We start from the raw sequence: 20797 nt of genomic DNA on the forward strand, positions 1-20797 counted from the left end.
AAGAAGCACCTTAATGGTCAAATTTTAATCTAGTATAACGAAGTATTTATAACTTTAGAAAGTCCAGGGCTACCAATACTGCTCAGGGTCCCGCTGACACACCCCCTTACCTTCAAGGCCTCAATTAACTGCACTTTCTTAGCCAGCAGCAGCTGGTACTCCAGCTTCGGGTGGATCAGCTTTAACGTATGCTTGACTGACACTTCATTTATCTCTAGAAAACGTTGCCAGGCACAGTTAGTTACGTCACTTTTCGTGAAAACACTGCTTTTATAACTGTAAAAAATTGGAAGGAAGGAATGGCTTTTCTTTCCTTACCATATGATATGTTGAGATTAATTTTCCTTTTGGTGGCTTCTTTAGAAAGCACATCTTTTAGGATGGATATCGTAGAAATGTTGTCAGACTTAAAAACCCCTTCTCCTTTTCTACAAAACCGACATATGTTTAAAGGAAAGATGTAGAAGCAAATGGCCCTACACACACATGTTTTTAGCTAGGGTTTAGATTCCATTTGATCTTATGTGATCTGTGTGTATCACCAAGATAAAGCATAAAGATGCATTCTGTGCTCTACCGTACCAAGTCAGCTTCTAAACTCAAAACTAAAGATCTGCTTACACATATTCCTCTTAAGATGAGAAATTTTAAGTACTTCATTTAAAACCTTTTTCTTGGTGGACATTAATATTGCCAACATCTAATCTCATATAAAAATGTACTTAGAATTGCTTATTTAGACATACATACAGAGCATCAGGGAAAAAAAAAATAGACACATCTTAAATTGCATAATAGATTTAATGGGTTTGCAGACATCTTTAGAACATTCCATCTAAAACATGTATGCAATTATATTTATAATTCAAATATTACTACAGATTTTATATAGACATTATTATAAAATATTAATCTTTGCATACTAATTTTTACTAATTCTATTTGTTTGATAGCTTCTGTTTAACATTATAGATTTTCAATTACATTATTTAGAAATCATCCCTGTCTTAAAACAGATTAAAACTTAGGTGTTATATATGACAATTTGTTTAAAAAATAATAATTAATTTGACTTACCTGTATACACACTCAAGCTGTGTATCCAGAAAAGTATTCTGAAAGTAAAATGTTGTGCATTCTCCTGCTGGAGGCTTTTCAGGAACTTCAGGCAGGCAGAACACCACCCAGGAGTGGACTTCAGCAAAGCTGAACTGGCCTGTTAGAGTCAATGTGTTCATGGGTCTGCAATTGACAGCAGAGGCCTGCATTGTGTGTGTGTTCATGAAAATACTATGTACACTTGTAGGCAGAGTCTCAAATACAGCTAAACACTTCATTTTATTAATTTTTAAACAATTATTCAGGGCTCTCTGTGTAGCCCGTAAACTCACTACATACACCAATGTAACCTCAAATGCGTGCCAGTCTTCCTGCCTGAGTCTCCCAAGAGCTAGAATTACAGGCATGAGCTACCACTCTCACCTTTAAATAAATACCTTTAAAAAGAAGTTTTCTGAAATTAATCTTATACACCAAATGAACATTATAACTTTATAGATAAAAATCTGGGTGCTTATTTACACCTACACTTGCTGGGCGAGGCGTCTTACAGCTGGGTGATGTAATTAGCTTCTCTGTTCATCAGAACAAGCATAACATCGATTCAACTGAGGCCATTCAGGTAGATATGCTTGTCTGAAACTGCGTCTGCTATCTGTAATTACACAGACTACAAGGCGCAGAGGAGTCAGCACAGGGGAGTAACCAATAGGAAAGCCCACAGCTGGGCTTCAGGAAGGGCAGGCACAAATTTCAGTCCTCTATTCTTTTTTTGTTGTTGTTATTGTTTTGTTTTTCAAGACAGGGTTTCTCTGTGTAATACCCTTGGCTGTCCTGAATTCACTGTGTAGACCAGGCTGGCCTCAAACTCACAGAGCTCTGCCTCCTGAGTGCTGGGATTACAGGCGTGATCAACCACTACCCGCCCGAATCTACTGTTTTCTGCTAAGGAAACAGCAATAAAACAACACCTGGTGACATTCCCTTCCATCAGTACACTGTCAACCTTTATCAGAGAGGCTTCTTCTTGCAGTAGCTGGTAATTAACACAAAAACCACACCTGGTCATTATGAAGAGAATAAAGGACTTTGGGGAGGCAGGTGGTGGTGGTGCAGGCCTTTAATCCCTGCATTCAAAGAGGAGGCAGGCAGATCTCTGAGTTCTAGGCCAGCCTGGTCTACAGAGTGAGTTCCAGGACAGCCAAGGCTACACAGAGAAACCCTGTCTAGAAAAACAGAGAGAGAGAGACAGAGAGAGAAAGAGACAGAGGCACAGACAGACAGACAGACCGACGGACTGACTTTGGAATGCTCAGTCCTAAATAGGATATTTATATCACATGCAACTCCTTAAGGCTCAAGAAACTTTGTGGAAGAAGTAGCAGAAAGACTTCAAGAACCAAAGGTGATGGTAGGTAACTTCGAAATGGCTTTTCCAGACACAGGGAGGATGCACATCTGAGCTCACAGAAATTAAGTCAACATGCATAAGACCTGCACAAGCTCAAACCAGACAAAATCCTAGCACAGAGGAGGGGAAGTGGGCATGAATCCCACCCCCAGCCAAGAAGCTATCTTAAAATGAGAGCTGCTGTGACAGAGAAAAATCACTCTTCAATGGAGTGGCACCCGGTAAACCCATCACACTAGGGAAGCCCTCCATGCCAAGGAGCTGTCCAAGACAAACTGCTTCTTGTTGTTTTAAGACAAAGCACATGAAGTTGAGTGGATAGGGAGGTGGGAGAGGATTTGAGGGGAGTTGGGATGGGAAAAATATGACCAAAGTATATTGTATACAATTCTCAAAGAGCCGGGAGGGGTGGTGCACACCTTTAATCCCAGCACTCGGGAGGCAGAGGCAGGATCTCTGTGAGTTCCAGGCCAGCCTAGTCTACAAAATGAGTCCAGGGCAGTCAGGGCTTCACAGAGAAATCCTGTCTCAAAAAACAAAACAAACAAAAAAATCTCACAGTCGGGTGTGGTGGTGCATGCCTTTAATCCTAGCACACAAGGACAGTCAGGACTACAAGAGAAATCCTGTCTTGAAAACAAAACAAAACAAAAACCCTCAAAGAATAAAATAAACATCATCTAAATAGGAAAAAAGAAAATATTAAATTTTGTAAAAAAGTCTTAAAAATATAAACAATAAGTAAACAAATAAACAAAAGCACATACAAGTTGGCGCGATGGCTCAGCAGGTAGAAACACTTCCTGCCAAGCCTGACTACCTGAGTTCAATCCCTGAGACTCACACAGTGGAGAGAAAAGTTGTCAGTAGACCTCCACATATGACCATGGCACCTGCATACCCACATACAACACATATAAACACACACACACACACACACACAGAGTTAATAAGATGGAATAACAGATAAAAATAAGATCCGGCTTGTCTGAATAATATAGTATCTTAAACACACACCGCTCCTTCCCATGCCCTACCTGTCATGGTCAATATAGTGAGTTCTTTGGTGGAGTGATAGGGGTTTGATGTGGTACTGGCGGACCTGACAGGTTTTTGGTTCAATTCTTGGAGTCACATATGCCTGAAGTGTGCCATACTGGCCTTCAATTGAGCGAATCTGATAATACAAAAGGACAATGTGAAAGTTAGCAGCATAGCAGCATAAATATATTTTCAGATGTTCATGTAGGTATCCAATCTTCCCTGGAAGATTCTGAAGGATACAAAACATCTACCAAGTACTTTGCCGGGGGAGGATAGGAAAACTTTAAACGGTCTTGGCAGTCTTTAACAAAATTTATCATCCTCCAAGTTATTCCAGTCATATACTTTGTTACTGTTCCACATTCACCACTCTAATGCATTCTAAGACAAGATGTTCATTGTCAAATAGTGCCTGTGCATCTGCAGGGACAGTGCACACTATACTTAAAGAGTCACAAGAAAAGTGGTTAAACAAAGCAAACCCCCCAAACTGGGCATTTCTGCCAAATAGAAAAATAAGAAGAGTAAATTCTCGAAATAACTCAAACTAAATTAGAATACTTCAATTTTCTCAGAATTGTTTCTGTTCACAGAAACAAATGTTTCCAGGAAGTGAACTGGAGAAGCATATTATAATCCAGTTACACCTGGACCAGAATATTCTTCCAGGGTATTTGGAATATGGCTGGTTGGATATGGAGAGAGTTGAAGCTTTAATTTTGGAGGGATGCTGGAGGTATACAGCCTTCTTCACCTGCCCTCCAGCTTGCTCTCGTACCACAAAAGTAACTTCTGTAGCAGATCTTAGTTCATATCTTGCCAGTACATGAAGAAAAAAAAAATGTATATATATATATTTTACCTAAATGTTAAATATATAAATCAATGTTTAAAACAAAATTCTTTGCAAATGTGGAAAGGAGAAAGGTAAAATGTTAACAAAGATAATGAATAAGAATACAGAAAGAGCCTGGTGGCGGTGGCGCACTCCTTTAATCCCGGCACTTGGGAGGCAGAGGCAGGTGGATCTCTGAGTTCGAGGCCAGCCTGGTCTACAAAGCGAGTCCAGGGTAGTCAAGCCTACACAGAGAACCCTGCCCTGGGGGAAAAATGCTTCTTTCAGATATCCTGTTGTGGTAATGAAAAACTAACCAGCAGAGACAGAGCAATGTATCCGTTATAACAGCTGCAACTTCCAATGCAATACAAGCGAGTGATCCCTGTTTCTACCATAATCCCTCCACAAACACTGCTTCAGTTTACTACGTACACATCTGTGTGTGTGCTACTGTGACTTTATTGCTATTACATAGATCCTCCTAAACGTCACCATTGTCTGTTCTTCAAAATGGCTGTAACTATTATTTTTCCACTAGTTCTAGTGCCCTTATTCTTGTTACCCACTGATACTGTTTCTTAATCATTTTTGACAGACTGTTACTCAAGTAGAAATTGTTCCTTATAATTACTTAATGAGGCCGACTTTTTTGTTAGTTATTTTGATTCCTTCTTGTATGTGTGGCCTATGTATATCCCTTATTCAGTGGTCTTCATAACAATTCAGATATATTTGATTGATATCTATTATCTGGAAGACAATTACATTTTCTTATTTTTCATTAACTAGGTACATATTTATTTACTACATATGTCACAAAATAAACATATACTATGGTGAGGCCCAGTGGCTCAGCCCTGAAATCCCACTACTCAGGAAGCTTAAGAAGACTTAAGATCTCAAGTCACAAGCTAGCCTGTAGTACAGGTGAATTCCAGGCTGGCCTGGTCAACCTCGGCTCCAAGCAAAAACAAAACACGGTCTGGAGGGCACTCTCCTTGCATATACGTGGTCCTGCATTCCATCCCCAATATTAAAAAAAAAAAATCCATTTAATTTTTTTCTAGATGGAACCAGTTGTGCCAACACCAATAAATAAGTTAATGAATGTTTGTAATGGGCTGACTTCACCTTAGAGATGCTGCCCACTGCTTCCCTACGCTGCTTGACTGTGTCCTTTACCATATGGAATGACAAGTCCCGTCTTGCCTTCCTCCTTCCTCTTCCTTTCTTTTCTTCCTTCCTTCCCTCCCTTTATCTCTCCTTCTTCCTCCCCATTCTTTGATCCAGGATCTCACTGTGTAACCCAAGATGGCCTTGAACTCACCTGGCTTCCGTTTTTCTTTTTCATAGTTTTCCTGGGGCTCTTTCCAGGCATCGTTCTTTCCTTTTTGAGTTTAATATTATTACGTTCAACTTTTTAAAAGGAACACTGCTTTTCAATGTACTGCTACAATCTTTCTTGGTGCTATGTGATACTGTTTAATTAGGACACCAGCAGAGTATGTCTACATATACTCTTCTATAAATAATTTATTTTTCAAATTTTCATTCAGAATTTCTAAGTGGTAACTTATGCATACCACAATAAAATGTTCAGAGGGAAAAGGAACGCCCAAGAGTTGTGGGAGGACTGTGCAGGGGCTCCCAAGAACTGTGGGAGGACTGTGCAGGAGCTCCCGAGAACTGTGGGAGGACTGTGCAGGGGCTCCCGAGAACTGTGGGAGGACTGTGCAGGAGCTCCCGAGAACTGTGGGAGGACTGTGCAGGAGCTCCCGAGAACTGTGGGAGGACTGTGCAGGGGCTCCCGAGAACTGTGGGGAGGGCTGTGCAGGAGCTCCCGAGAACTGTGGGGAGGACTGTGCAGGAGTTCCCGAGACCTGTGGGGAGGACTATGCAGGAGTTCCCGAGAACTGTGGGGAAGACTGTGCAGGAGCTCCCGAGAACTGTGGGAGGACTGTGCAGGAGCTCCCGAGAACTGTGGGAGGACTGTACAGGGGCTCCCGAGAACTGTGGGGAGGACTATGCACAGCTTCTTTTGTCAAAACAACTCCGAGCTTCAGGACTGTGGGAACACCAGGAACAGGAGTTTACAGACCTTAATTCAGATCTTAGGCAGTGTGACAAAAGTAAAAATAAAAATATATCTAAGCCTCACACTTTAAAAAATAATCAAGCCGGGGGTGGTAGTGGCACACACCTTTAATCCCAGCACTTGGGAGGGAGATGCAGGAAGATCTCTGAGTTTGAGGCCAGCCTGGTCTACAAAGCGAGTCCAGGACAGCCAGGACAAGAGAAAACCTGTCTCCAAAAACTAAAAAAAAACCAAACCAAACCAAAAAACAAAAACAAAACAAAACAAGTAATCACGTGTGTGCTACCCTCAATATTTAATTGTTAAAATGAGTATACCGTTATATTGCTCAAGAAGACTTGCACAGCTGCAGATGTAGTTCAGGGGGTAAAGCAGCTGCCTACTATGCATGAAGGTCTAAGTTCTGATGCGGACACTATACAACACAACAAAAACGTTAAAGTCTTCTTCAGAATAAAAGGTAATAACTGTCCACTTTTATTTGTCTGTTTTTGTTGTTGTTTTGTTTTTATATAAGTTCTCTTTTATGTGGTCCTGGCTATTCTGGAACCCACTCTGGAGATGAGATCCCACAGAGAACCTTCTGCCTCGGCCTCCCAAGCACTAGGGTTAAAGGTGTGTGTCACTGTGCCTGGATAAAGGTTATAATTAAATGACTAGAATTCAATCAGCAAAATCTAAGCAGTAGGAAAATATACACACACAAACACACATACATACACAAACACAAATACACATAGTTAAAAACCAAAACTAAGGGAGATTTCTAACAGTCTTACCTTGAGCTCCAGCCTGGTGGTGTTTGCCTGGCACCGGTAAGTGGCAAGAAGAAAGTTGTCGCTTGACTGAAAAAATTAAAATCGAGAAACAACAAAACATCATTAATAATACTGTTTGCTATTTACTTGACTAACAATTGCTTAAAAAATAAAATATTAGGAGCAGCAAAGAAGATGGTGAGGAGGACGCCAAATGTTGAAAGTGATGGATAAGTAAAGATAGCTATGTTTGCCTTTCTACTTTTAAAAATATTTCAAATCCCACAATAAGCATTATTTCTTAAGAAGCCACAGTCCAGGAAACAAGTTTTAAATTATCATAAAATAATTTTTCAAATAATTCCACATTGGTGTAAATAAAACAGGTCAATAGCTTTTTAAGATGGTGTCATGGATCCTAGATTTGCCTAGCTGTGGAACCAAGCATAACTGAGAATGTCTGAGCTGCCTGTTTCCTCCTGAGCTATGAGCTCATAAGCCTGAACAGCCATGCCAGGTTTAGGAGGTGCAGGGTGTGGAACTGTGGGCTTTGTTCATGCTAAGCAAGCACTTTAGCAACTGAGCTACATTCCAGCCCCCCTCCCACCCACGTTACTCTAGCAGAGCAAATTCAGAATAAAATAAGAATTATACATATTGTTTCAGTGGGGAGGGGTGATACAGGGTAACTGCTACATAGCGAAGCCTGGCCTTGAACTTCTGCCACCTCCAAGTGCTGGGATTGTAGATGTGAGCCACCATGACCAGTTAATTGGATTTGTTTTCATATAAGCAGCCTTTTATGTTTACTCATGGACAATATACGATAAAGCTTACCTCAATGACATGAATGATTTAAAGTTTTTTCTCTTAACAAAAAGAAAATGTTTATTATGGGATTATATTTTAAAAAACTCATCTGCTGGGTGTGGTAGTGCACACCTTTAATCCCAACACCTGGGAGGCAGAGGGAGATGACCTCTGAGTTTGAGGCCAGCCTGGGCTACACAGAGGGTTTCAGGCCAGCCAGCCCCAACAGTAAGTAGATAAACAAAATAAGACCCCCATACTTCATGTAGCTTTCAACTTTTTCTTAACCTTTGTTTTAAATGTCTTTTCTTGTTTTCCTGTGGTGGTTCTGGGGGTCATTTCCAGGACCTCACTCTAAGAATGCTAAGCAAGCATTCTACCATGAATACACCCTACCTCCATTGCTCCCTTTAAAAATCTGCCTCACACTGAGCTCGAGGTTTCACAGAGTGAGGGCTCAACAGAAGTCTGCTGAATGAAGGCTTTCTGTAAGCATCTGAGAAACCCAGAATGTACTAGAAAGAACAGGGAAAGGAAGAGATACGTGCTAGTGCAAAACTATAGCATCATCAGAAAAAGCTCTGAAGGACTTCTTCGGCAGGACAGCTGTGCACGCAGGGAGAGGCAGGGCCTGCCTGGGGTGAGCTGGAGAGGGTTAGGACTGAAAGAGAGAGAGTGTGGGTGATGACGAGCTAGACTTCCACACAGCAGGAAACAGGAACCTTTAAAAGGTTTTCAGAAACAACTCAGTGACATTTGTGCTTTACAGACCCCTCCGGTGGCAGCACACAGCAGTCCTGAGCTGAGTGCCAGGGCTAGAAGCAGAGCAGCTAAGGGGTAAGTCAGCTGTGCAGCAGGACATGAGAGCGCCTAGAGCGAGCCAGCAGAGAACAAGGAAGGACCTGGGGGCGGGGCTGGGGGCGGGGCTGGGGGGGGGGGGTGGGGTGTCTAGGGCAGGGCCTCAGGGTCAGGACATCCGAGGACAGGGAGAGGACAGTAGCAGATTCTGAGAGAAAGGCCAGGGTGGGACGGAGGGAAGCAGGAGCTTCAGACTCTGGCAGCACTTACAGCCTTCACTCAAACGCTACAAGAAAAACCAAGACTTGAAGGCTTTTAGGCTTTTCGTTCCTTTTTTTTTTTTTTTAAACTCACCTCTGTGTCACAGCTGCTAAAGCTAACGACAGCAGAATTCTTGTCCACGTCCAGCAGATCTATTGGAACGTCACTCTATAGCAAATATTTACAAACAAAAGTGCTCAGAAGAAGAACCTCTAAGTATGCACAAAACATTTCCTCTAAGGATTCTCCTTAGTTCTGGTTCCTATATGTCTACAAACTTGAGAGTGCAAATACTTTTAACTTACTTATAATCTTCCTCCTCTGTTTCGTGTTGTTTGGACATGTTCTCACCATGTACCCCTAGCTGGTCTTGAACTCTCTATACAGACCAAGCTGACTGGCCTTGGGATCACAGAGATCTGCCCACCTCCGCCTCTCCATTTCTGGGATGACAGGTGTGCCTCACTCCTGGCTCTCCATTTGTTTTTTGAAAAAGGGTCTCCCCAGGGGCTCTGGGCTTACTGGGGACCCTCCTTAGACTTCCGAGTGCACTACCATGCTCAGCTAATGGTTTATATTTCTAGAAAGGAAGTTCAATAAAGAATACATTTTATAATCACCTATTCTTTTAGTATTTAGGTTATCAGAAATCATAGAACACACTCTAATCTCCTTAAGGAATGATCTTCCTGTTTTTGTTTTTATTAGTAAAAACAGGTGATCACAGGCTTTAATCATGGGTTATTCTGATTACACAGCTACATGTGTGTGCTGTGTGGGTACATGAGTGTGTGCTTGTGGATGCATGTGTGGGTGTCTTCCTTGGTCATTTTCGATCTTAGTTTTTGAGGCAGGGTCTCTCACAAAACCAGTTAGCTAGACTAGCTGACCAGAAAGCTCCAGGGGTTTACCTGCTGTCTCTGTCTAGTGAGGGGGCTAAACATGCAGAGCCACCCATGGAGTGAACCCCAAGTCCTAATGCTCACACAGCAAACAGTTTAACAACTGAGCCATCTCCCTCGCTGACAGCTCATTTTAAATTAACCTGTATGTCATCTGTCACACAGACAGCATGTGACCTCCTCAGCAGAGCCGTTCCTAAGAGAAAGCTGCTGTCCTGTGCTGGGTGAGGCTGGAGATCCTGAAAGGGTTCAGTGTGACAGCCTTCGAACTAACACAACAAAGAAGGTTTCTCCCATTTAATTAATAGTCTGATTTCTTTTCCTCTCTTCCAATTTTTTTTCCAAGACAGGGTTTCTCTGTGTGGCCTTGGCTGCCCTGAACTCGATTTGTAAACCAGGATAGCCTCGAACTTAGAGATCTGCCGGCCTCTGCCTCCTGCAAGTGCTGTGATTACAGGCATGCGCCACTGTGCCTGACATAATCTGATTTCTTTCTTTCTTTTCTTCCGTTCTTTCTTTCTTTTTTGGTTTTGTGAGACAGGGTTTCTCTGTGTAGCCTTGGCTGTCCTGGACTCACTCTGTAGTCCAGGCTGGCTTGGAACTCATGGAAATCCACCTGCCTCTGCTTCCCAGAGTGCTGGGATTAAAGGCGTATGCCACCACCACATGGCCATCTGATTTCTTCTTCTTCCTCTTCTTTTTTTTTTTTTTCTGATTTCTTTATTGCATCTTTTAGATAGATACATTTTCTTCTTCCAGTTTGAAACCCTCCATTTTCATGGGTTCCTCATCTGTCCTTTTCTATTTCATGGGTATAGTCCAACTTAAATAAAACCAAAAATGGTTGTGACTCACCCACTAGTATCCCTAAATTGCATCCTTTGAGATTATTTTGCCTACTGGCCTACCTGGAATCTACTGGATTAATATAAGCCACCATCTTAGTATCTGGAGATTCAGGAAACATTTTAACAAAGGCATTGAATATTAAGCCTTCCCTGCTTTGTTTGTTTTCTAAGGCAAGGTCTCACACTACAGCTCGGGCTGCTTCAGACTTCAGCAGTCCTTCTGCCTCGCCCAGCCTTGTGAGTGCTGCAGTCACAGGCTAAGCCACCACACCAGGCAGATGCTGGAGTTTCAGGCTCTGCTGCTCGTGGTGGGACATGCCTTTAATCCCAGCACTCTGTAGGCAGAGGCAGCCTACTTTACAGAGTGAGTTCCAGGACAGCCAGAGTTGCATAGAGAAAAACACTGTCTCAAGGAAACAGACAAACAAAAAACCAAAAAGATTCTCCTAGAAAGTAGTCAAAGAAGGAAATCCTGATGTCCTTTCTATTTCTCCTGGAAGCTGAGGTTCACACATCTTTTGGCGTGCGCCTTTTAATATTTACAGTAAATATTACAAGGTAAAGATATAACTTAATAATCTATAAGCAAACTGACTACCTAACTGAAGATTTATAACATTTAAAATTACTGTCAAGAACTCAAAGTGTTTATAAATAATAGATGCATGTGACTGTTTTGCAAAAGTAAAAACAAAACAAAGCAAAACAAAACAAAAGCCAGCTCTAGCCTAGAACTGAGAGCCGAGGCAGCCTGCTCACCTGTATTAAGACGTGATCTATTGCAGTCCGCACCTCCAGGATGAGGCTGTAGCTGGCATCATCTTTATTCAGCATGAACTTGTCATTTATACTGAACGGAGGAACTGCTGACTTTGCTTTGCTTGACTGTGAAGACTGTTGGTAGTTTTCTCTCTCTTGCAGTACCTTAAACTGCAGGTGTTCTAACTCATTCCTGCAGGAAACACACACATTCTTATCACACACCGACATTTGAGATCCCTACAGTGTGCACAAAAAAAAAAAAAAAAAAAAAAAAGAGAGAGATTTCGTTTTGAGAAGCCAGGTTTAGAGGCTGAGCTAGAAGAACTATTTCACACCAATGGGAAATTTTTGCTTCTTGACTGACCAAACGATTCCACATCCTTAATTGTTGATCCAAAAACTAAGACATCTGCTTGGTCTAATAACAGTGTTGCTGTTGTTGTTAATTAGGTTTTTTGAGACTGAGTTTCTCTTGTAGTCCTGGCTGTCTTGGACTTGCTTTGCAGACCAGGCTGGCCTTGAACTCACATAGATCCGCCTGCCTCTGCCTCCCAAGTGCTGGGATTAAAGGCGTGCGCCACCACGCCCGGCTAACATATTAATAGAGCTGTATCAAGGCAAATGACCAAGTCCAACACATTACCACGGCGGCAGCTGCATACAGCACTGATCATAGAGAAACTAATACAAAAACTACACAGTATACCTAATGACAAAAACAAAAGCACGAAGCTAGAAAACATAACTTCCTACAGGCCCTTAAGGTATACATACAAAATAGGAGGAGGTTACAGAATATTAACATTTTGAAATTGGTAAGGGTGATGAACCATTAAAATTCCATCAAATGTTGCCAAGGAGTATTTTATACTTGGGACAACCAGAAGGTTAGCTAGCCCAAATTTAGGGAGAAAACTCTGAGAAGGGGATTGAATGGGATGTATGTAAGAAACAAAGGAAAATATTAATTTATTCAATATTACTTATTTATCCCAGCATTCCATATGCTGAATGAACAAAAGAATATAAGTCTGTAACACTGCTTATATTCCAGCATGACCAAGACGGGGAAGACTAGTTACAAAGGCATTGAGGGCTGGAGAGATGGCTCAGTTGTTAAGATCACTGGAAGCGCACAACGCTGACTCCAGTCCCAAGGAACCCTACAGTCTCTTCTAGCTATTACACTGAGTGCCACACAGAGGAGTCAGGCACGAAGTCTACTTGGTATTGTTCAAAAGTATGTGTGTACACATGTTCACATGCATGTGATGCACTGCATATGAGTACATAAGTGTGTGTGCATATGTAAGGGGGTCAGAAATTGATGTAGGGCTTTCCTTGGTCACTACTGAGAGAGACAGGGTTTCTCACTGAACCTGGATTTGTAAGCTGCAGCTAGTCTTGCTATCTAGCTAGCAGCCCCAAGAACTCCCCATCTCTGCCTCCTGAGTGTTGAGGTTACAGGTAGGCTGCCACCCTGCCCAGCTCTTTATGTGGGTTCTGGGGACCCGAACTCTGAACTTCAGTTTCCAGGCAAGTGCTTGTCTACCGAGCCATCTCCCTATTTCCTACTGTAGGAGCTAGGGTGCCCTGAAAGTACTTGGCATGCGGTTTGTATAGTGATTTCCCAGAGGTCTTAAGAAATAAGAGCATGCTGGTACTTGTGGCATCTGTTGCCTTAAAAGTTCCTATAGCCTTCAACTACCACTGGAAAAAAAAAATAAGCTCTCACTTCCCTAAGAAGTTAGCAAGGGCTACAAGGGTGCCCAGTCAATGAAAGTTTTATCAACTTCCATTTCCTTACTGTATGTGAGCACAGGGCCACCTTTTCACAGAACACATCAAGTTGAAAACAATCTCAGCACTGAGGGGGTCAGCATGATTCAGGTCCAGAGGGAGAAGGTTACAGATCACAAGGGCTGGATCTTACAGATCAGAACAGTTGGCGTCAGAGTCAATGAAGAACTCTAGTCACGTCTGCTCATTTATTTGTCATGCTTTGGGAAGACAGAAGCAAAATACTAACTCCCAACAGCTAAGCAAACGAAAACATGCAGCTCTGGATCAGCAAGAGAGGCTAATGCACCAGATGGTGTGCTAGAGCGCACCTGAATCCAGCACCTCAGAGGCAGAGGCAAGGGGTCAGGAGTTCGAGGGAATCCTCAGCTACAGACTGAGTTAGAGAACAGCCTGGGCTATTTGAGACCTTGTCACACAAAACAAAGACAAAAAGAATAATACACAGGGAAGGTTGCATATGAATGCAAATTTCAAACTCAAAAAATATCAATCAGCACTTATTGCTAATTTTCTCAAGTCTATAAACTTTTATGAGCTGCATAATTCCTACCAATAAAATAGAGCAAGTGGTCCTACGATTAACAAGAAGGGAAGGGCAAGTACAAATGTTACCGTAAAGAAGAAATTTTATTCTGCATTTCCTGGTTAAGCTTTAGTTCTTCTCCTGGTCCACTTTCCTTATGAGTGGGCTCTGTAGTCAGCCCGGTCACCCAGCCTGGAAAGACAAGTTACCATCACATGGGACTTAGTACTGAGGGTCAGAGCAGGTAGCAGAACCCGTAATTATACTCCCTTTGTCCACCACAGATGACCTAACAGCCCAAGGTTTCTTAGAAAGTGGAACAAAAAATTCAAGCCGACAAACATTCACACCAGAAAGGAAGTATTTAAGCATTTCGTGACACTACTTTTTCCTTGAAGTGCTACAATCCTTCAATTCTTAAAATGTCAGTTTTCAAGTATAGTATAAGTCAGCACATCTTAGTAAATTCAGAAGGAGCTGACGAATCAGGACTGGCTGTTACTAACCATTGTCATGGAAATGTGCACTCACATGACTACTGTGAGAATTTTTTAAACTCTAAGGTTTTTTTTATATATGAAATGCATTAGGTCAAAACATAGTCTTGGTTTTAGTAAATATTTCTCTTTAAATCAAGAATATACTTTTATTTTAAAGGTACTAGAGACAGGCTAAGTTCTCTTCAAAATATTATTCAAATTTTAGATCTAGTATGGGGTCCTATACATTTGAGGCAATAAAACTACTTTTCCCTATTTTTTTTTTTAATATGACATTCATATGGACGGGGAGCAGGGAGTAAGGGGCAAATATGCCCGGGCACATGTGTGAAAGATGTCAGACAACATTCAGGAACTGGTTCTCTCCCTGCCCGGCGTGGATCTGGGGATGCGGCTTAGCTGTCAGGCCTGCCACGCATGTATCTCATATACCTCTCTCTCTCTGCACATATACACACGCACACACATGCACGCACACACACACATGCACACACGCACACACACAAATGCACAAACGTGATAAAATTAGTCAAAAGAACTTTACTAAACCTAGATTTTTGTTTGTTGCTTGTCTTCAACCACTCATTAGCATTACCTTACCTGAATATGTGGCCAGCACGATTTCATCATAGCCATCCTTCCCTACACAGCCACCCTGGATCGATGTGATGCTTTCAGACAACATCTAAAATAAGTGTAAATCCACTTCATTAATATTTAAACATTTCAGACATGTTAAAAGAAGTCACAAAGCCTCTTCTTGTCTCCAGATGCTCAACACATATGTAGCGTGTGTTCATCATGTGCAGACACTGAGACCGGGAGAGAAAAATTTGAACCAATACTAGAAAACTCCAGCATTTTTAAATATAGGAAAGAAGATTCATAATAACTAGTATATTTGTAAAAAACTATTTATATAAAGAAGAGCGGTTTGGTAAATTATATAAATAAAACAGCTAGCAAATATTAGTCTAGTCTATACAATATTTTTCCCTAATGAAAAAAGCTATGCTTTCATTGAATGTTTTTAAGTTAACTTCTAAAATTTTCATCACAACCTTATGGAAGATGTAAATATTTTAAAATAAAACCATCATGACATTTAAAAATCATACCAGTGAATCTAAATACCAGGAAAAATTTATATACACAATCATTGACACTGAAATTAAGAAACATCAGTAAAAATAACTGAAAGTAAGGGAAATGTTACATTGTTCCTTTTTCCCTTCAAGCTTTGAAAGTGTGTGAGCATGCTGGCTCCAGTGTGAGTGTGGAGGTCAGAAGACAGCCCTGCGGAGTCATTCCTCGCTTTCTTCTCTTTCTGCGGCTATAGGGACTGAAACCAGTCTGCTTGTGTGGCACCTTGTCAGCTCCTCCTCTTAAAAATCGAAACTATTTTTTAGTTTCTCTCTGTGTGTGTGTGTGTGTGTGTGTGTGTGTGTGTGTGCATGTGCGTGCACATGTGTATGTGTGCATGATGTGTTCAACTTTTATTTTTATTCCACTTTTCCCACATCTTCCACGTTAATATAACACACTCATGATTTTAACATAATTAGATGGACTTCATTTAGCATGTGTTTATTATTTGTATGTGTCTGGGTGGTGGGGATTGTGCACATGAGTGCAAATACCCAAGGAAGCCTGAAGCCTCAGAGCCATCATATGCTGGGAATAAATCTCGGGTCCTCTGTTCACACGTGCTCTTAACCACTGAGCAATCTCTCCAGGCCAGGATAGAATTGTTTTACATTTATCTACAATGAAAAACTATGCATTGAAATTACCATCTGTAAAGCCCTTATCTGGCACCATTATTGGGCCAAGCTGTGGCTAGACAGGTCACAGAGCTATTACACTTGCTTAAGTGGGACACACATTAAACTGACTCCCAGGGACTTATCGCACAGGGCAGTACATCTCTCAACCCTCATCTGAGGAGCTTCCGTTTCCAGCGGATGGTGACTCACAGGGGCCCACAACTGGCCAAGGTGCCAAGGATAAGACACTGTGGGATGCTTGGGCACAAACCACCGCCAAGACTCCGTGAACATTTCAGAAGAAGCAGCCAAAAGTACCGAAGAGCCAGAGGCAAGGACACATCTACTAGACACAGCAGCGCAGCTGCAGTTGAGAACTCAGGTGGCTGTGATAATACGTCCCAAACCTGTGCAAGCCAAGACAGACCCAACCTCAGCATGGAGGGGGAGCTGGGCACACAACCCCACCGCTGGCCATGGAGCCACTGCCAACTGTTGGCTGCTGGGAGAGACGGTTTTCTCTATGAGTGCAGGCCCTGGCAAGCTAAGCAGACTCCAGTGGATGACCACACACCCACAAATGTCTGGGCAGCATAGAATGATCTTGAGGGATTAAAAAAACAACAAAAGAACACTTCATGAAGTTGGGAGGCTAGAGACAGGATGGATCTGGGAGGAGCTGGAGAGGGCGAATAGGATTAAAACATATACAAAACTATCAAAGAATTTCTTCAAAATGCCTTCTGCGGTCATGAAGCACTAGGGAGGAGAGATGTCTGTGCTGTGGGTATCAGAAGTGTCTATCACTATTAGTATTGTGTAACTGACCAACCTAACAAAGGGGATGTAGAGATGGCTCAGTGTGTGACAGTGTGCACGTGCACACACACACACACACTTAAAAATAACAGAATAAATGGGTCATAAAATATTGTATTTCTTTCCAAATTATAAATTGACTTCAATATTGGTTGTAGTCTTGGAGTTTTTTGTTTGTTTGTTTTCATTTTTATTGACACAAGCTCCGAGATCAGTCCCCTTGTCATTAGAAAAATAGAAGAAAGCACTTGGGAGACAGGAGCTTTTAGTTGCAGACACGAGTGTGCAAGCGAATGGTGTTACTTACTGAGCTACAGGACAGAAGGTAGAAAAGACCTGAGGTCTACCAGGAAACATTTCTCAGGGATGGGTGAGAAAAAGCGCACTATCAGTTACCGTGATATACTTGAAGCCTGAGCCATTCCTTGACTCTTAGCAAGTTGGCTTTTACAGCAAGATGAACACATTTGAACTAAGTCTGTAAAATGCTTAACTACGTAACGTCTTAATTTCAACAGCATCCCATCTGTAACACACTTTGTGAACACGGTTATTGGAGCATTGCCAGTGTCGCCTCCTTGAGGCAGCCTGGGGAAGCCCTGAAGGAATCACACAGCTAGGATTTGAACGCCCAACCCAAACATGTGCACACCCAGGAGGACTTCAATGTGTCAATGGACTAATCCAACTGAGGGCTTAGGGGAGGGGCTTTTGGAAAAGAATTTAACAGAAAAGTCTTTAGGCAGAGCCTTAGGATTGGGTCCTGAGGCCTTTGTGAGAAAGAAAAAGCAAACACAGACTGCCCTGGCGTTTGTGGCACTCTGCTGTGCTGTGCTGGGATCTGACAGCAGGACACTGTGACCACATGAAGGCCATACTCCTTTCACTAAGAACCAAGGACAAACTGGACCCTCCAAAGCAGCCCGCCCTCTTGGATTTCAGAATAGTAATCAAAGACAGTAGTACTAACGTCAGTCTACAAAACAGGATACTACAGAGCCACCAAAGGAATAAAATCCTGTATTTGGAAACAACACAGATGGAATTGGAAATCATAAGAATTGAAACAAATCAGACATAGTACACACGCTCTCACTCATACGTGCAACACCAAGTGTGGGCCTCATCTCCTAGGAGTTAAGAACAGAACAGAATGGTGGGCACTGTGGCTGCTGAAGAGCAGAGAAGGGAAGAGTAAGGAAAAGCTGATGAACAAGCATCAATATAGTTATGTTATGAAGTTCTGATATTTGATTTATTTAATTTTACTTATTTGTTGAAGGTCTGATAGTGAATCATGACAGAAAAAGGAAAAGAGTCCTTGCCAATGTATAGGGCGACTGTAGATAGCAATTCTGTACCATGTATTTCAAAGGGTTACAAGAAACGATTTTGAGTATTTTTTCCAAAGAAATATGTTTAACACGATTTAAACATTATATTCAGCGACTAGCAGCATAGCTCAGTGGGTAAAGATGCCTGCTGCCAAGCTGACAACCTGAGTGGGACCCACATGATGGAAAGAGAGAACCAACACCCAAAAGCTATGCCCTGCCTGCCACATGCATGCAGTGGTGTGTGCTACAAACCACATGAGGGGACTCTCCCCCAGGGACCCCAGACCCCTCAAAGACCTCAGTTTGCTTGACTAGACCAACTCCATGACAGGCTTCAGGTTTTCACTCTGACTAACTAAGCCAAGTTTCTAACAAATCCTGGAAAAGCCACAGCTCATGGGCAGCTCAAGGACAGTTAATCAGCTTATAGAGGTCAAAATGACCAGATACCATGTTTTTATTACTTTATGGCCTTGATAAAGAACACAGCTGGCCCCATCCAGTCAACTTAAAGGCCGACTCCTGAGCAGGAGCCAGAACCTCAACGACTCAAAAGTCCCCAGTAACCAAACAAGCAGCCAATCCTGTGTCCCCTTGTATACTCTGGCTCAATTCTGACCAATCAGTTCAAGTTTGTCACAAATCCCTCTGTCTATAAATTGAGCCTCTGTGCTCATTTCAAGGTTATCCTCTAAAGGAGAGAGGCGATCCCAGCATGCTGGAATAAAACGCTCTTTGCTTTTGCATACTGCTTTGGGGTCTTTCTTCAGCAGATCACCTAGACCTTAACACACAAACACTGCTCTACAAACATAAATATATAAATTCATAAATAAATGTAATTTAGAATATTTAAAAGAAAAATATTTAGCATATATGTATCAAAACATCATATGATTCCACCATTTATATGTAGTTTTTGTTTTTATATATCAGAAAAATAATTAATAAAAAATAAATACAAGCCAGGTGTAGTGGTACATGCCTGTAATCCCAGCACTCAGAGAGCAGAGGTGGGTAGATCTCTGAGAGTTCGAGACCAGCTTGGTCTACAAAATGAGCCTAGAACAGCCAACACTACACAGAGAAACCCTGTCTCAAAACACCAAAAAAAAAAAAAAAAAAAAAAAAAAAAAAAAAAAAAAAAAAAGAAAGAAAGAAGATCCCATGTATGCCAGAATAATTACAGTTCAATTTTTGAACTAAAATTACTTTGCCTAGTACTTCTTCTTTGCTAAGAAAGCTGGTCCCTAAATGTTGAGAAGCAAGATATTATGCCTCCCCTGCTTCGAGGCAATTCCTATGGCATTCTAACAATGTGACATTCATGTCTACGCTCTTATCTTAAAACAGCAATCTCATCAGTAAAAGCAAAACATGTTTCCCTTATACTGTGTTGTTATGGCTTATAGAAACTAGAATAAAATATTTAATACCTAAGAAATTAAACATGGTTTGTCTTGTTTTGTTTTGTGTTTTCTTTTTCAAGGCAGGGTTTCTCTGTGTAGCCTTGGGTGTCCTGGAATCACTTTGCAGACCAGGCTGGCCTCGAACTCACAGGGATCCACTTGCCTCTGCCTCCTGAGTGCTAGGATTACAGGTGTGTTCCACCACCCTCGGCTTAAATATGCTATTTAAGAGTGATAATGAAAAAGGAATTTATCCTGACCCTTCTTAGTTTCTGCTCTGGGACAGAGTCACTGAAGTTATTTACTCTTCAAGGCAAGCCTTAAATTTGTCTCTTGAGTTGCTGGGATTTAGAGGCCTCACCACCAGATCAGGATAGAATAACAACATTTTGTTTTAAAAACAACAATATTGTAATATATTTTTTATTTACTAAAATTCAAACCATCAACCATCTCTACAATAACTGACAAATAGTAAGTACACAGCTTTGCTTTACATCTGGTTTATGGTCTTAGGCATAGAGCCGGGGCTTGGTACCCAGTTCTCAAGGCCTCCATCCCCGAGCCGCAACCCTAGCCCTACACAAAGCTTTCTAGATTAACTCACCTGATCAAATCGTAGCACAGGCTCATTTGCATTCTCAAGACTATACACTTCCACCATTCCATCATCTCTCCCAACAAGTAAATCTTTAACCCCATCACCCATGATATCAAAGCTGTCAATACACAAGATACCTATAAGATAGGGAGAGTTAGAAGAACGAGTGGGGCGTTAGAAAACCAACAGACACCGTAGAATATACATATATAGTTATGAAAACTTTATATAGTATCTCAGAATTGGGTAAAGAAAAAGAACAACTTTGCACATAATTGGGTCTCTCTCTCTCTCTCTCTCTCTCTCTCTCTCTCTCTCTCTCTCTCTCCTCCATTCCTCCCTCTCCCTCTCCCCCCCCTCTCTTTCTCTCTCCCAACCCCAAGTCAGGGTTTCTCTGTGTAGCCTTGGCTGTCCTGGAATCACTTTGTGGACCAGGCTGGCCTCGAACTCAGA

General features: G+C 41.8%; 1 protein-coding gene across 1 annotated transcript in view; it reads right to left on the reverse strand.

Annotated features, from left to right (window-relative positions):
• The window catches only part of Bbs7 (Bardet-Biedl syndrome 7), a 30995-nt gene that overhangs the window by 2619 nt on the left and 7579 nt on the right, over positions 1 to 20797 (reverse strand). Inside the window, exons 6-15 of the mRNA XM_051157755.1 lie at positions 20351 to 20481; positions 15013 to 15097; positions 14002 to 14104; positions 11584 to 11776; positions 9168 to 9242; positions 7227 to 7292; positions 3508 to 3647; positions 1078 to 1242; positions 319 to 428; positions 111 to 214 (exon numbers count right to left, since the gene is read on the reverse strand). Coding sequence (XP_051013712.1) covers positions 111 to 214; positions 319 to 428; positions 1078 to 1242; positions 3508 to 3647; positions 7227 to 7292; positions 9168 to 9242; positions 11584 to 11776; positions 14002 to 14104; positions 15013 to 15097; positions 20351 to 20481 — 1172 coding nt within the window. The remainder of the gene's footprint in view (positions 1 to 110; positions 215 to 318; positions 429 to 1077; positions 1243 to 3507; positions 3648 to 7226; positions 7293 to 9167; positions 9243 to 11583; positions 11777 to 14001; positions 14105 to 15012; positions 15098 to 20350; positions 20482 to 20797) is intronic.

Source organism: Acomys russatus, chromosome 15 (assembly GCF_903995435.1).
Source record: "Acomys russatus chromosome 15, mAcoRus1.1, whole genome shotgun sequence".
Classification (NCBI taxonomy): Eukaryota; Metazoa; Chordata; class Mammalia; order Rodentia; family Muridae; genus Acomys; species Acomys russatus.